The sequence below is a fragment of the Simochromis diagramma genome, unplaced genomic scaffold, assembly GCF_900408965.1.
Source record: "Simochromis diagramma unplaced genomic scaffold, fSimDia1.1 OVJJ01000421.1, whole genome shotgun sequence".
NCBI classification, from domain to species: Eukaryota; Metazoa; Chordata; class Actinopteri; order Cichliformes; family Cichlidae; genus Simochromis; species Simochromis diagramma.
In genome coordinates, this window is record NW_024387250.1 from 4,452,967 (window position 1) to 4,469,749 (window position 16,783).

Here is a 16,783-nt window from a genome sequence, read left to right on the forward strand (position 1 = left end):
TACTTTCTATTTTAAAGCGTGCTTTTCCTTGATAGACTACATTTTACATTTTAATTTAAATGCTGCTATTTCTATTTTTTTTTTTTTTTTATTTAGCGCTTAAAGCTCAGTAACTATACTAGAATCATGAATTACTTACAAGGCAAAAGGGTGTCAGGTTTAGTAAGCAAGAATGTAAGTAATTGACAAAAAGTTACATTGACATTGAAGGCAACCACCTTTATCAGTTTTTAAGTTTTCCTCTCTCCACCAGAGTCTAACTTAGCTATATTAGAGAAAAATAGCTTCATGGCAATAGTTCATGATTAGCTACAAAATTTCTTATATTGATCATTCTCAAAGAAGGAATCCTAATGACAGCTGTCAGGTTACAAATAAAGAGCATTGCCAGGTGAAATACTGTAGCATTTTTCTGTTGTATTTTATTTTCTATATAGTTTTGTTTTAATTTATTTTTTTATCACTGTTCTCTCGACGTCATTTAATACCATCTTTGACTGGAGTACAGAGCGCTTATAGGGATCATTTTGTGAGGAAGAAGAGTTCATTTATATGAACATGCTCAGAGTCTGAAGCAGAAAGTCTGGGTTTACAAAGAAAGTTGAGAACCATCATTGTGATAGCCCTTATATCTGACTAACGTTCATGATTTTGTCAAGCCAGCTAATGCAAAGAAAGCCAAAGTGTGTATAACTGCCTTTACAGTACATGTAAGTACATCCCTGAGGTCTTACAGTTAGGTAAATACAAGTTTAACTTGAACAAAAACACATGGCATTTTAAACTATAGCATTATTTATGTAAACCAAAATGAAATTTGGCTTACATAAATAAGGTATTACATAAATAGGTATTCTTGGTATGTTTTCTGTGTTCTTGTAGTAGTTCCGGATCTAGCAGCAGATTACAATCAGGTATCAAAACATTTATGCATGTTTTTGCAACCCCTTATTGAATACAATTTGTTTTGGAATTACAGCTGAGCTTTGTTGGTAATGTTAGTAGGATGCAGCTGTACATACAGTGGGATGCAAACGTTTGGGCAACCTTGTTAATAGTTTTCCTGTATAAATCGTTGGTTGTTACAATAAAAAAATGTCAGTTAAACATATCATATAGGAGGCACACACAGCGATATTTGAGATGTGAAATGAAGTTTATTGGATTTACAGAAAATGTGCAATAATTGTTTAAACAAAATCAGGCAGGTGCATAAATTTGGGCACTGTTGTCATTTTGTTGATTCCAAAACCTTTAGAACTAATTATTGGAACTCAAATTGGCTTAGTAAGCTCAGTGACCCCTGACCTACATACACAGGTGAATCCAATAATGAGAAAGAGTATTTAAGGGGGTCAATTGTAAGTTTCCCTCCTCTTTTAATTTTCTCTGAAGAATAGCAACATGGGGGTCTCAAAACAACTCTCAAATGACCTGAAGACAAAGCTTGTTCACCATCATGGTTCAGGGGAAGGATACAGAAAGCTGTCTCAGAGATTTAAGCTGTCTGTTTCCACAGTTAGGAACACATTGAGAAAATGGAAGACCACAGGCTCAGTTCGAGTTAAGGCTCGAAGTGGCAGACCAAGAAAAATCTCGGATAGACGGAAGCGACGAATGGTGGGGAACAGTCAGAGTCAACCAGCACCAAAGACCTACAACATCATCTTGCAGCAGATGGAGTCACTGTGCATCGTTCAACCATTCGGCGCACTTTACACAAGGAGATGCTGTATGTGAGAGTGATGCAGAGGAAGCCTTTTCTCCGCCCTCAGCACAAACAGAGTAGCTTGAGGTACGCTAAAGCACATTTGGACAAGCCAGCTTCATTCTGGAATAAGGTGCTGTGGACTTATCAAACTAAAAATTTAGTTATTTGGGCATAACAAGGGGCGTTATGCATGAAAAAGAACACAGCATTCCAAGAAAAACACCTGCTACCTACAGTGAAATATGGTGGTGGTTCCATCATGCTGTGGGGCTGTGTGGCCGCGCCGTGGCTGGATCTTTCAACAAGACAACGACCCGAAACACTGCTCAAAATCCACTAAGGCATTCATGCAGAGGAACAAGTACAACGTTCTGGAACGGCCATCTCAGTCCCCAGACCTGAATATTATTTAAAATCTATGGTGTGAGTTAAATGGAATGGTCCAAAATACCTTCAACCACAATCCAGACTGTCATTGGAACCTACAGAAAGCATTTAGAGGCTGTAACTTCTGCAAAAGGCGAACTACTAAATATTGATTTCATTTCTTTTTTTGTGGTGCCCAAATTTATGCACCTGCCTGATTTTGAATAAACTGAATGAATAAACTTAATTTCACTTCTCAAATATCACTGTCTGTGTCTCCTATATGATATATTTAACTGACTTTTTCTTTTATTGTAACAACCAACAATTTATACAGGAAAATGATGACTATTAACAAGGTTGCCCAAACTTTTGCATCCCACTGTATAAAACACGTTTCCCTAGAGGATCTATATGACACTGAATGCTATCAATTTTATAAAAGATGTGAAAAAGTGACACTTCCACATGATTTTTAAACAAAACTTAAGCCACTCCTGAACCAGGTTATATGTTTTGCATAAGTTGCCATGATAATTTAGCCCAATAAAAAGAGAGAACCACTTTCATGACACTGAAAATTCTGACTTTAAGCTTAACATAGCTCACTAACCCACTGCTTCACAGCAGATTTTTACTATGTCCTGATAAAACCCTTAGAATTGAACAAATGTGTGTTTACTTTTTACCACGACTATATATCAGCTCTCTTATCATAATGGGTTGCCACAGAGGGTAGCTCTGCATTTTTGATGTTTCAGATTTCAATTTGACCAGTGTTTATATTGGTCACTCTGTCGGGGACACCCATTCAACTGCTTGTTAACACAGATGTCTAATGAGCTAATCACATGGAAGCAACTCAATGCATTTAAGTATGTAGACATGGTCAAGATGACCTCCTGTAGTTCAAACTGATCAGTGGTGAAGAAAAGTGATTTACTACCCTTAATACCAGTTAAACATTATTTAAACACCACAGCCCACCTCTGTATTGCTCATGACCATATCCACTTCTTTATTGTATTAGTCTTTTGACTGTTGCTTCCAGCAGGATAGTGCACCATGTCACAAAGCTCAAATAATTGCAAACTGGTTCCTTGACAATGAGTCACGGCACTGAGCACAAATGGCTTCTACAGGCACCAGCTCTCAATCCAGTAGAGCGCCCCTGGGATGGCAGATTCACTGCCATAGACTGCCAGATTCATCATAGATGAGCAACCAGCAATTCTGCAGTAACTGTGTGAGGTTATCATGTCAATATAGACCCAGGTCTCCAGCACCTTGTTAAATTACGTGCCATGAAGAATTGTTGTGAAGTCAGTTGTGAAGGCAAAAGGGAGTGCAGCCCAGTAGTATTAAATAAAGTGACTAGGTTATTATTAAGAAAACCTCTGCAATATACATCAGTACCATGAGCTAGGACAGGGAGTTTGGCCATCTAACTAAAATAAAATCCCGACATCTTAATCAGATTTTTAAAAATAGTAAGAATTTAGTAGTATTAGTAGTAATAGCATGTTTGGTCCTATATAAAACACAGCATTGGCCAACAATAATGACAAAAATAATTAAACAGCTTCAGAAAAATGCCCAGCATCATTCTATGATAAATATGTCTGCCACTGTCTGTAACCTGCAGCACACTATGCCAACGGCGTTGTAATGCTACGTTCAAGTGCTGCCGGAATTATTAAACCTTAGCGGAAGGGTGGCCACCAACAAAAAGTCGACAACAATAAAACATTTGATAGCAACCAAATAGGGTTTAAAAAATAAAACATGGGAATTTCCCACCTTATAATTCAACGTGCAAACACATGAATCCAAAAGAATGACGATTTTTGCATTTTTTTCCAAAGCGTGTCTGGGACAACTGCTTCGATCAAGCTTACGAGGAGGACGTGAATGCGACAAACGTCTCTCAGCCGGTGTTTTCATATTTTTACGCCCCTCCGCTCTTGCACGGTGGTTTCCATGCTTCAGAGACGACAAACGTAGTCTGCAGGTAAATTATAGCGTTAACGGGTGTGCAGCCTTTCCCCCCTTGTAGATGAGATATAGGTTACATCAGATCTACCTAGGCTTTGTCATTAAAAGCGACAGCCTTTTCAGCAACATGTTATGTAAGTGAAAACTGCACTGCTCAGAACATATTGGCAACCTAAGTTGGATATTTCCAACAACGTTTCAGTGTTGGTGTGATCAATTATTTATTCGTTTGACATCACGGATGAAATTACACCTCACTCTCATTGTACATTGTACACATTATCATTTATTTCTTTTAAAGGAAGAGCGTCATTAACCATTAAATAGCAATCATCTTTGGTGTATGTCTGCATCCATGCTACAGTAACGCTTCCAGGGTCTGAACCTTTGTAAAAGGCGTTCCTCACAACTGGGCATACCCCAGCGTCACCGCTACCAGCATGCACTGTATTATAATCAGAGTTGTGCTTATGCAGCTATGGGATCAGATGTGACTTGCCTTTGCCTTTTTATAAAGCCTTTTTGATTATTAGCCTTCATTTTGGGGTGCATCAAATAGCTCCCCTCCCCCGTGTGCTATTTAATTATAGGAAGCGTATGAAGTTAAAATAACCCCCTACTATTTAAAGAAATTGGAAAGCTTTCTAAGGCTTTACGGTCTAGAGGTTGTAATAGAAGCTAGATAATGCATTTATTTGTCTTTCTTTACTAAATATGACTGATTAAAGAAAAAGATCATCATAGTAAGGTAATCCTTTAAAGACTATTAGAAGCATTCTGCTTTCATCACGTCTGCTTTATGACTGAGGTCTCCAACCCTACAGTATATATGTGTACCAAAGAGGCAATTACTTTCCCTGTTCCATAGACAGAGGGACTAATAATCCCAAAAGGAATTTCTACTCATAAGTACATGTGTGTGCGTTTTTAACTCAGTCACAGAGTGACTCAGAGTGTGTTTGTGTGCTGACAGGAAAACCATGACTCTGACCAGAGGATCTTTCACCTATGCTAGTGGGGAAGAGTACCACGGCGAGTGGAAAGAAGGCAAGACAATCCCACTTTTCAGTTTTAAAGAAAGCTTAAAGGATGTCCAAACATGTTTATGTTAATACAAGGGAGACAGGTGGTCACTTGTAGCTATGGTAGTGTGTTTAGAATATGTCTCCAAGGTGTTGTTGCTTTAGCTATCAGCTTAGAGAAAGGTGAGATATCAGCACAATTGAAAAGTCTGTTGAGTCCTTGTTCTGTGAAGTCTAGATTAGGTATTCTTGGATTCAGGTTACGGCCGCAAAAATTGAACTCATAACCATATTCCCCAAAGGAACAGGTCCATGGTATCATAGTGGTATTAGTTTGTACAATAATCTGTAAATTTCTTGAGCCACTCCTCATTTTTTTTGTTTTGCTTCTAAAAGCCAGACTATTGTGTAATTTCTTAAAGTGATCTTGAGCAATAGCTTTCCAGACTTTCTAAAAGCCTTTTAAGGTTTTTCTGCTGCGTTTTCACTAATCTTTAGTCCAGCTCTGGTAACTGACCATTTTCAGAGGAATGGTCTTTTTTCTTTTTCTTTTTATTAATCCACTGAACAGGTGAAAAAAAACCCATTTTAAATTGGATCATTAGGCACTTTATTACTAGCAGCCTGTTACAAAAACGCAATTTCTTCCCATTTCTTTAGTTAAATCTACAAAAAATACCAAAGATATACTTTTTTAATCCACTATGCAGTGTCATCTAGGAAGCATCTGATTGGCAAGGGCTTCACTTTTTAGCATGACAATGATCACAAGCACACTGGAAGTGCAGTAAAAGCATACCTGGATAGAAGAACACACAATGAAGCACTGTTACTTATGGATTTGCCCCCCCCCCCCAGAGCTTGTACCTCAACATTATTAAAGCAATGTGGGATAATTTTGACAGAGAACAGAACAAAAGGTAGCCGACCCGGCGACCCCCAAAGAAGAACTTTGAAAGGCCTGGAGAGATATTTTGCTCTCTTAGGAAAGAAAGCTTGTCTAAGAGAGTTCAGGTTGTGTTGGGCACAGCAAATACTAACTTTCAAGCTTTTTAGACCTGTATATTTCCTTGCATATTTCCAGATATTTCAATAATTTTAAAATAATTTTAGTAAATTATAAAGCATCAGCTAAAGCAGCATCCATTAGATAAGGTAATAAGTAAGCTGCCTCACTGGGCTTGATGTTCACCCATCTGTGCTGGATGTTTAACTTCAGAGTACACATAACAGAGAGCTTTGTAAGTGATTTGTATTTACATAAATAATGTTATTACAGGGAAATAGCAGGAAAGTACCAAAGGCAGGGTTATCATGAAGCTGTGGGGAAAACATCTTTGTCCAAATTTTCACCTGTCTAAAATATCACAGGATGCTTGCTCTGTTTTAAATCTCTCTAACACACATACAGTGATGCTACATTTAGTGACATGCAAGCTCAAGCTATTTAGTCAAATCCCAATTAGCAAGCACTGGTAACCCAAGACAATCAGCGACTGAGTTGCTAGCTCTGGCTTTGTCTGGATTAGACTTTGGACCTGTTTTGGAAATCTTAGTGTCCTCTGTCAGCTGCTTCTGAGAAACTAAGCCAATATGCTAGGAATAAGACAATCCCAGAGTAATTTTCTCTTGTCATTTGGTTTGTTAAGATTTTCAGCTGCTTTTACATAAAAACAACACAACTTAACCTATTGTATTCAACAAATTTTGCTCTACCTGCATTTTCAGTGTGGCTTTTGTGGATTAAACCAGTTGTAGGTGTGTGCCCTCTGATGTGATTATAAGCTTCAGTAGTGGATCACAGGCTTCTAGGAGGGGAGTGCAAGTACATTCCTTGACTGTTTTCACAATCTGGATCCCAAAGTAGAAATCCCTGCTAAAAATCTGCTGGATTAGACTGCTGTAATTCTGAGTGCACAGGAGGCAGATGGGACAGTAGTAAACCTTTCTCTGAGCAAGGGTGGTGGGGTATTTAAATCCAGGCACGTACTAACTCATGTGACATGAGAAGCACCTCTACGGTAAAAGTGAATTTAAATCCCTCGGCCACACTGTAAGTTCAAACGGTAGGCTCGGTTTTCCATCAGTATGTTGCAATTTGTTACGTAGGAATAAACCACAACAGACCTGGTGGTTGATTTTAATTAGATTCCTCACAAGTGAATGGTATCTTCTGTTTGAAGTTACTGCCATTGCTCACTTTGATGTTGTGGAACTTTCCAGGTCGGAGACATGGTGATGGCCAGCTCAAGTTTCAGGATGGAACCTGTTACAGCGGTCAGTTTGAGAATGGACTCTTCCATGGTTCTGGTGTACTGCTTTTTACAGATGGATCCAGGTGTGTGAACAAAAAGAGTGGAAACAACAAGAGAACAAATTTTGTACTTGATTAAAAAATAAACTCATGCTTTACTTTCACCATTTCAGATACGAAGGCGAATTTGCACACGGAAAATTTCATGGCACGGGTGTCTTCAGTCGATATGACGGCATGAAGTTTGAAGGGGAATTCAAAGACGGGCGTGTTGAAGGCTATGGTAAGAGTTTTACAGCACTGGAACAGCCTGTCCATCAGGATGTCAGTATTCTCTCTCTGTGATAGCGTCTTAGCGTCCTCTGTCTGTCCCTCCAGGGCTACTGACTTTCCCAGATGGAACTCATGGTGTTCCACGAAATGAAGGCTTGTTTCAAAACCACAAGCTGCTGAAGAGAGAAAAGTGTCCAGGAGTGGTGCAGCGTGCGCAGGCTTCAGCCTCCAATGCTCACAGCCTGGCGCTTTGACAACCCTGAAGGACACAATCGCACTCAAGGTTCCAACACCATCCGAAAGGGCGTCAGGGATTGTACTTGAATATGTTTCCCCAGCTCTTCTCTCAATGTCTTCATCTCTTCTTTTACCATGACTTTTTTTCTTGTTATGCATGATCCTCGCTCTGCTTCAACAGAGGCTTGGAATCCACATGCAAATTGACCAAATAATGACTTTCTGGAAGACTGACATGAAATATGAAGACCATAAAGCACACCTTTAACTTCAAGTTATGAATACAGTGAATGCTGCTGTTCCGGTGTTCTGAACATCGTCTTTTTGTCTTTCCTACAGAATACTTAGCCTTCTTTTATCAAACCATGAAAATTGAGACATCTGGTTCTTTAAAGAGTTTGTAAATTAATTCTATAGGTGGAATTAATTCACCTTAAAAAGGTGCAAGCTATTACAAGAAAGTGAAACCTAAATGTACCTTTTGAATTTTTAACTAGTGGTGCCACTAGCAGTGCTTTTATAAGTGGGTCCGCTTTTGTTCTTCACATTCACATGCACAAGGACGTGCTTGCATGTGCAAGAGCATGGCAGCAACATGATTCACATTCATGACAGCATGCCCACAAAACCAGTCACAAAGACCGAGGGCTAAAACACAGATCTAAACAATGCACCATTTCAAATAGTTTTTAATTGGCTTTGTAAAGGTGTTATGAGCAAGGAAAAGCATTCAACAAGTTTGACGGGTGGAAAAAGACACACACAGCGCGCTGACGAAACCAGGTGAATGTAAATGATTCTGAGAACACTCCAATGGCCGCCTTTAAGAGTCCCTCAACTGAAAATCCTGCTGCTAACTTTACAAAAAAAGGGATCAATTTTTCCACTTTCCCCCTTTTGAAAATCAGTATTCACGTTTGCCTTAAAGACATTTTTGTGCAAGAGTGTAGTTCAAGGTTGTCTGATTTAAAAAAACAAAAACAAAAGACGCACAACGCCCTCTCTTTCCCTTCTTGACTCCATTGCTCCGAGACATATCGCTAAGCTGGTGCTGAGGATTTAGCTCCCATCAACGCGTCACATTTACAGTGGAAATCACAACTAAATGCACTCAATTATGGACCTAAATCTTAAACAAGGCAGCAAATTGAATGATTTATAAATCAGATATCTATTTCACTTTGTAACGTGTGTAGTCCTTTTGTGATATGTATAGATAGTCATCGTCTGTGACTGTGTTTGGTTTGACCTCTGGAATGAATTGTTGGTCAGGTGGAAAATTGTACTACTGCATTATTTAACACAGTGTAGTCAAAGAACGTGTTAAGAATTTATTATTAACCTTTATAGCTGATCACAGCCGACCTGTGATTTCTGATTATTTCCGTGTACTTGAACAGTTAATAGGCCTTAAAAAGCATTTGTTGAGATGGTTTGTCTAGGGTTGCCTACACAGCGCTTCAACCAAAGACAGACAGAAGATACAGCTACTGAACTCCAGAACAGTCAAAGGTCATGTTTTCCTGAACAATAAAGAGCAATCAGTAAGAACAAATTGCAGATTAAACAGGGAATTGAAATCAGATTCTGCTTTAAATATGTCTGATGTTTCGAGCATGGTTTAACACATTTACAGGCATTCACTGCTGTTATCGAGTATAAAGAAAATCAATTCACAGTCTTGCATTGTTGCTTTGAACGCCCCTTTGGTATGGCAGCACGGTGGAAAGTACAATCACAAAGACAGCAGTACAGTGAATGCATTAGTACCACTTTATAAAACACACTTTAAGGGTTGAACTGTGTGAAAACAGTGTAATATGCTGCAGATCTCGTAGAGGGTTTTCTTTTTCTTTTCCATTAGACACAACACTTCCTCAAGCCTTCTTTGCTTCCACACTTCTGCCTGAGTGAAACTGGATACACTCGAATCACACATCCTTTTCCAAATGGAAACAAATGGTGCTTTAAAAGTGTGCCTGCCCAGATTTTCACTTGCCTGGAAAACATCGTTTCGGTTCTTAGGTTTTTGTTCAGTAACGATTTAATGTTGCTTTGAGTGCTCTCAGAGAAAACTGTTGCACAATATCCTGTAACGTTCCTGGAATAAGTCTCACAGAGGTGGCAACCAGTGGATGTGTTTAATAAAGATCTTTTTTGCTGAAAGCGAAACGTATTTTTCATTGAGTGTCACAGTATTTGAATTGAACAAAGAAACAGGAAACGCTTTAGTTTTTATTTCATAGCTTCTCAGGGATTCTAACGTAAAGGGTAAATTATGGGAGAGATGTTTGCATTTCACTCACAAACAGGTTCCACTGGATTTCGGTTCCACCATAGCAACAACACAGAGGGAAAACCTCCGGCTTCCCCATCCCCCTCTTTCTCGCTGTACATCATTCCAGCCCTAACTGGCAACAAAGCAGCATGCAACTCACAAAGAGCTGAGAACATTAAACCTCAAAAAGTAAAACAATCACTTTTCTAAAACTTTCATTTGATATACACAGATTAGCAAAAGCCGTGCTAAGATTGGGTCGACAAAATAAAACTATAACACTTGCACACAGTGTGAATAACCTTCTATTGTTTGTGGTATGTTTTCCCCAGTGTCCCTGACAGTTACACAGCATTGCTTTTAACAGGAAATGTGTCTGTGTGTGGTAGTTTATCTGATGCACTGCCTACAAGAAGCACAGTGATACATGAAAAAACAACATTTTACACCAGCACTGTGAGAAATACAGCAGTACCACAATATTTGTTTAGGAAGCTGTGCTGGCTATTTTTAGAATATGCTACTGTACTTAAAAGACTACAGTATAAGCAGAGCAGCAAATTGTTTCCCCAGCGTAAATGACAAATGTCCCTCAGGAACATTTGAGCCTCTGATGATAGAAGGAAAATATGTTGCTGAGCTCCTGCTGAATCTCTGACTTTAGCGGGAGGCATACCCATCATCTCTGCTGCTGTCAGCTGGCGTCTCAAACACAGGGCTAATGCGTTCTCTGGCCTGGCCCACTGGCTCAATAAAAGAAGGACCTCTAATGTATATTCAAAAACAACTTTTACACAGTCCCCATCTCTGTCAGCTTTATTTAACTTTCAAAAGCATCCCATATCAGATGTGAAATATTCAGAGTGTTCGTAACAATATTAAGCACTTTTAAACCTCGTTTCAAAATCACGAGGCTGCCTTTGTTTTTTTTCACTTGTGAGTTGTTTTCTTACTGTTTTACATAAGCAGATACTTTTTAATATTAATGTTAATTCCCAACTGATATTTTCAGACTGATTTAGAGGTTTCACAGTAACATCCTGGAAACGCAGATGCAAATATCATTTACACAGCACTACATAGAAGTAGAGAATATATTTATATAGAGAGAACCTGAGGCAGATGCTCATAGAAAGTGATATAGAAAGAATATACAATATGAATCAAGGGTGGATCGTCAACCAGGTGGATTTTAGCTCACTGAGAGCCTCAACAATCCCAGGATATCTGCTGGCTTTAAGTTCAATGCGGCAGAACTGTAACCGCTCAGTTGCAATGTAAACTGAGGTGATCCTTGCACAGATGCACAGCTTTGTGCTGCACTGTTCACTCCTCCCCTGAGTTGTTAGAAGGCGACAGTACTCCCACCTTCCTTAGTTTCTCAAGCCTCTGCAGGGTCTCCACGATGTCAAACTGCCATTGTTTTACCTGCTGCACTGCTGTCAGTCCTTCCTGTAATCACACTGTCACTTTGTTACCACTGAGGTATATAGCATGCAGAGTGTTGAGATGTGAGCAAAAACCATGTTAGCTTTTAATATGCAGGCAGTAAATATGCTTTAAAATAGTGGCAATAAAGTGTAATAATAAATATAATGCTTAGATTTAAAAATCCTAGTGGTTTGTGTGTGTAAGGCGGTGGAGGCCTGGTCCCTTTAGTTTGCAAATTAGCAAAAGTTAAAGAGATGAATAGGTGTGACACTGGCATGAAACTGAACGTGACACTTGTGATTATGTCATATGCACCACAGTGTTAATATCTTAGCATGAAGACAGGAAACTGCAAGCACTGTTCAAAGAAAACAGAAGCACATCTGAAGATCACACCTTACATCTTGCTCATTTAAAAAAACAACTCAACCAAAAAACAATGCACCAGTCTGACAGTTTATGAGGTGCTGCTGAACTACATTTCTTGACTTGGATCAAAACTGCCTTTCGTATGAATCAAAAAGCAAACTGTCATCATTGTCTCACTTTATTATGAGATAACCAAACTAGCATTGTATTTGCACATATGGAAATCAAAACCGTCCCGTGAACCAGGTTCTTTACATTTTCACACCCATGCTAACCTGCACACTAATGAGAATTAAAGATGAAAAAAAAAAAAAAACTCACATGATTTTTTATTTTTGTGTCAGCTCCTGCAACTATGAGCAGCTTCACTATCTTGTATCTGTTGAGACGCACTGCATCGTGCAGGGCTGTGTCACCTTCCTAAAACCAGGTTTTAAAAAAAGCATTTTTGTTAATGACTTAAATAAACTGTAGAGGTCATGAAGCACAGAAGTGGAGCGGAGTTGCCACCTACCCTGTCCCTGGAGTTGATTAAGGCCCCACAAGACAGCAGGTATTCCACAATGGAGGTGTGGCCTGTTCTCGTGGCAACATGCAGAGGTGTGCTATGCAACTGCAGTACAGACAATGATATAATCTGAGATTGTGGGAATGTGTGCAAACTCGTGTTCAATTAGAGGCTGACTGTGGTCTGGTGCAAATGCAGAGCCCACTAAAATTCACATTTACCTTATCTCTAACATTAAGATCAGCCCCGTGGCTCTTCAGGACTTCGACAACCGTCAGGTTTCCCCCTCTGCAGGCCCAGTGTATGGCCCTAGAGCCCAGCTGAAACACAGTAGGAGCCACCACCCCCCACCCCACCCCCCCAATCCCATCCCATTAGTAGTGCAGGCATCAGGTCACTAGAACCAGGAGCTTTAGTTTGAGAAGATAATCTCACTCAATCCCATCATCATCTTTACAAACCTACAGCGTGCACACACGTCTTACTTGATCTTTTAAGTTGATATCAGCTCCTTTTCCTAAAAGCATTTGGACAACTGGAGCATGTCCTTCCAGGCAGGCGCGGTGGAGTGCTGTCCTCTTCAGCTGGCAAATGTAAATATATTATTAGCTGAGATTTTAGCATGCTATATTTTATTCATGTTTTACTGTGATGCAGGGAGAGCCCTACCTCATCGTGGGCATTTGGGTTCCCACCATCTTCCAGATACCTGTCTATGATATCCAGTTTGCACTCACTGGCTGCGTTCATGAATTCTGCAGTATCCACAGGTTCTATCTGTCCACACAGACACACACAGAGGAGCAGGAGAGGCAGAGGTTCACTTTATACATCTTTGACATGAAGACACAGCTTCTGAAAATCATTCTCACCACTTGCATTTCCACAGACAGCCTGGGCGTGAATGTTTTTTTGGTCTTCTTTTTTCTTTTGCCCAGCTCTGAGTTATCCTGTTCTGCATTCAGGTCCAAACTCTCGCTGCACAGGTCCGATGAGATTCTCCCCGTTCTCTCATCTGCCTGCAAAATGACGGGAACAATAACAAACACAGTTTGAAAACCTAGATCAGCGAGGTAATGTTGGCTTTGGAAGCAGCGGTGCCAAGCAAGCTATGGGGTGTTGAGAGCCGGGAATGACAGTGTTAATGTCAAAACAAATTCACAGCATAGTGCAAACCAGGCTTGGCCATAGCAATAGAAACATTTCAGATAAAATGCCTCTCATGTGCTGTTCATAGTCACATTTTTGTATTAGTTATCAGATTTAATGTCAAACAAGCATGACACCTGCAACACTTACTCATATGTTTTTAATTTTTCTCATTAAGAATTTTTTGGAATTTTGATATTGTGATAACAACAGAAAAATACATTATATAGTCTGTGCTGGCAGAGAGAGAAAGGGGGGTGTCAAACAATTATCATTTTAGGAGTCAACAGGAGAATGACTGCAAAAGCCACAGCAGGAATAAAGCTTTTACTTACCTGGGTTTTCTCTTCTTGTCCTGTCTCATGGTCCATCACACCGGCCCACTGTGCAACGTTTTCCATCCCTGGGGTATAATATGCAAAAATGCAATAATAATATAGTAATATCGAACAACTAAATGTTCAATAATCTAAAATATAATAGAATAAAACTGTCAGATCATACAGCTTATAGAGAAGTGCTGTTGGGCACAGTGGCTTGATGGCTTCAGTGACTTCAGTGACTTCATGGTGGGACATTGTGTTACTCCGACAAACAGGTGTGTGTGTACTTTGCCGTGTACTTGCCAGACCTACATTCTCGCTCACTCTCTTCCTCTGTCATGCCCACACACACACAAACACACAACCCCCCAAAACACACACACACACACACACAAAGAAAAAGACCCTTTAGGCATGTCCTACACAGAGGGTATATTCACTGCATAAGCTCCTGGGTTTACTCCCTCCTGTAGCTGCCACAGTATGCCCTTCTCTTTTACTTCAATATTCCTTTCATAAACATGCTGGTTTGAGGGATTATGCTATTTATAAAGGTTTGATCACTGTCAAGTGATATCTCGATTGGTCACTGAGTCAGTTATTTTGTTTGGTTAATTTTGATAAACTGCATCCAGAATTGCAGGTAGGACCAGTGTGCACTGGGGGAGGGTCTTTAGTTGTTTTCACCTGAGAGAGTCAGGCAGCGGAAAGATAAATCAGCAAAGGGCATGGATTTTGTAAATCAACTGCCTTTGTCTGCATACAGTACATGACACAGGGCTGTTTGATAACGGGTTGTGCGGCAGCTACACAAACACTTCTCCTTTTTAGTGCTTAAAACCTTTTAGGTGTACTTCAGTGTTGTATTTACTAGGGGTGCAACGATACTCGTATCGATATTGAACCGTTCGATACAGTGCTTTCGGTTCCGTACGCATATGTATCGAACAATACAAAATTTGTAATTTATTTTATCAACTTTCCTTCTGACGATGCTGTCTGTGTTGAGCGCTCAGTGAATCTGCGTTCGACTATTCCGCCTAGGCTGCACTGTCGAGCGCAGATCCACTGAGCGCTCAACACAGACAGCATAGTCAGAAGGAAGAGCGCAGGGCAAGCTAGCAAGACATAAGTTAAGCTCTCCTTGCAACATGGCAAATTGAACTTCCCCCACCCTCATTCAGATCTGGCGTTTGGAATTATTTTGGTTTTCATGTGACGTATGACCCTGAAGGTAAGCGCGTCATGGACTAAAGTAAAACAGTATGTTGGATGTGCCAGGCAATGCTCAATTACATGGGTGGGAACTAGTGTGTTAGCGCAGTTAACTCGTTAACGTGTTGGCCGTCTAGCCCCAGCACAGGCGATCAGGGGTAGCTCATTAATGGAGATTTGCCGTGTTGTGGCGTTAACGTCATTTCAACGAGATTAACGCTGACAGCACTAGTGGGAACACAACGAATATGACTGCACGTTTACACCGACATCATCCTAGTGCAAAGACAAGTGGAAGCAGACAAAACAACAAGCATGCATGCTACAAACTTTACCCGGGTCATTTAGACAGCCGTTAGCACATGATTCTCCTTATGGGGACCTGATATGTTTAATATTGTGGCGAGCTCAGGCAAGGTGGAGACGGAGGTGTCGTTTGGTCTTGCTTCCCGTGAGCTAGCCAGGGAGCACAGCTGTTTATTGACATCTGCAGAAGAACACTGCCGCTAGCTACTCTCAGCACGCAACAAAGCAAACAAAACAACAAACAACGGGCGCCCGACCCTCGGAAGGGGTCCACCCCTCAACAGCGAGAGTGCTTTTGCGCACCTGTCACTATGGCAACATAAACAAAAAACTGGAACAAACAGACCCCGAGCCAGCCCTTCACGCGGCATCCGCATAGCAACAACAAACAACACACAGGGCGCCCTCTGACCCCGGAAGGACACCACCGTAGCAGCGACACGAGTGCACCGTCACCTGTCCACTATTGGCACATAAACAAAACATAACTGTACAAACAGAACCCGAACAGCCCCTGACCCGCTACAATATGCTGCTCTGAGAATATAGCCCAGAAGAAGCCGTATTATAGTATAGCTTTTATTTATGGAAAGAGCCATTTCTCTGTAATAAACTCTCTTTTCCAAAGATGAGTGATTCCTCAATCAGATACAGGGCTTGCAAAATCGCTAGGCCGACGTCCCGGGGCTAGCGATTTTTCCAGTCGGGCTCCCAAAATCTATCTCTGCCCTGCCCGTCAGGCTATTGTAGGAAGGAAAAAATATATGTCAATGCTTTTTGCATTCTTTCGGAAATGTAGCTGGGTAATTATGTCATTGGCATCGGTGAGCCACTGTCAATATGTGACATATTGAAATCGCGTTTGAATTTGCGCTTGTTTTTTGCTTTCACTTTGCAATCGCTCCAACTGTGTATAGAGAGCGACAGCACTGATTGGTGAGTGATGATAATTTGCGCACCAATTCCTCTGACATCCAATCGTTAGCTTACTATGCAAACATGACAAGTGAAATCTCCCGCAGCAAGCTTAAACATATGAGAGGTTGATCGCGCAGAGAATCGCTGACCGTTATGTGTGTGTGTGTGTGTGTGTGTGTGTGTGTGTGTGTGTGTGTGTGTGTGTGTGTGTGTGTGTGTGTGTGTGTGTGTGTGTGTGTGTGTGTAAAAGCAGCAGGATATATATTTTAGTTCTGGTCAGGGTGAAGAAGTGACAGCCAAAGAAAAGCTTACCACAAAATGGAAAAGTTATGACAAAGCAGACTATAAGGCAAAAAGAAAGTGCAGCTTTATGGTTTCATGGACAAAAGAATTTCTGTGGCTGCAATATGACGAGCCTAACCCTAACT

General features: G+C 40.5%; 2 protein-coding genes across 2 annotated transcripts; one reads left to right on the forward strand and one right to left on the reverse strand.

Annotated features, from left to right (window-relative positions):
* Window positions 1–3,963: 3,963 nt before the first annotated feature.
* Window positions 3,964–10,003, forward strand: morn4 (MORN repeat containing 4). Its single transcript, XM_040001961.1, has 5 exons — window positions 3,964–4,088; window positions 5,046–5,119; window positions 7,318–7,432; window positions 7,522–7,631; window positions 7,727–10,003. Exons 2-5 carry the CDS (start codon window positions 5,053–5,055, stop codon window positions 7,873–7,875), a joined length of 441 nt encoding a protein of 146 aa, XP_039857895.1. The 5' UTR covers window positions 3,964–4,088; window positions 5,046–5,052; the 3' UTR covers window positions 7,876–10,003.
* Window positions 10,004–10,042: 39 nt separating this feature from the next.
* LOC120715132 (ankyrin repeat domain-containing protein 2) lies at window positions 10,043–15,510 on the reverse strand. The gene is made up of 10 exons (XM_040001960.1): window positions 15,467–15,510; window positions 14,098–14,249; window positions 13,929–13,996; window positions 13,317–13,463; window positions 13,114–13,221; window positions 12,930–13,028; window positions 12,666–12,764; window positions 12,451–12,549; window positions 12,258–12,356; window positions 10,043–11,588 (listed from the first exon to the last, which is right to left on the reverse strand). The coding sequence occupies exons 2-10, from the start codon at window positions 14,159–14,161 to the stop codon at window positions 11,463–11,465; spliced, it is 909 nt and encodes a 302-aa protein (XP_039857894.1). The 5' UTR covers window positions 14,162–14,249; window positions 15,467–15,510; the 3' UTR covers window positions 10,043–11,462.
* Between the last annotated feature and the right edge of the window lie 1,273 nt (window positions 15,511–16,783).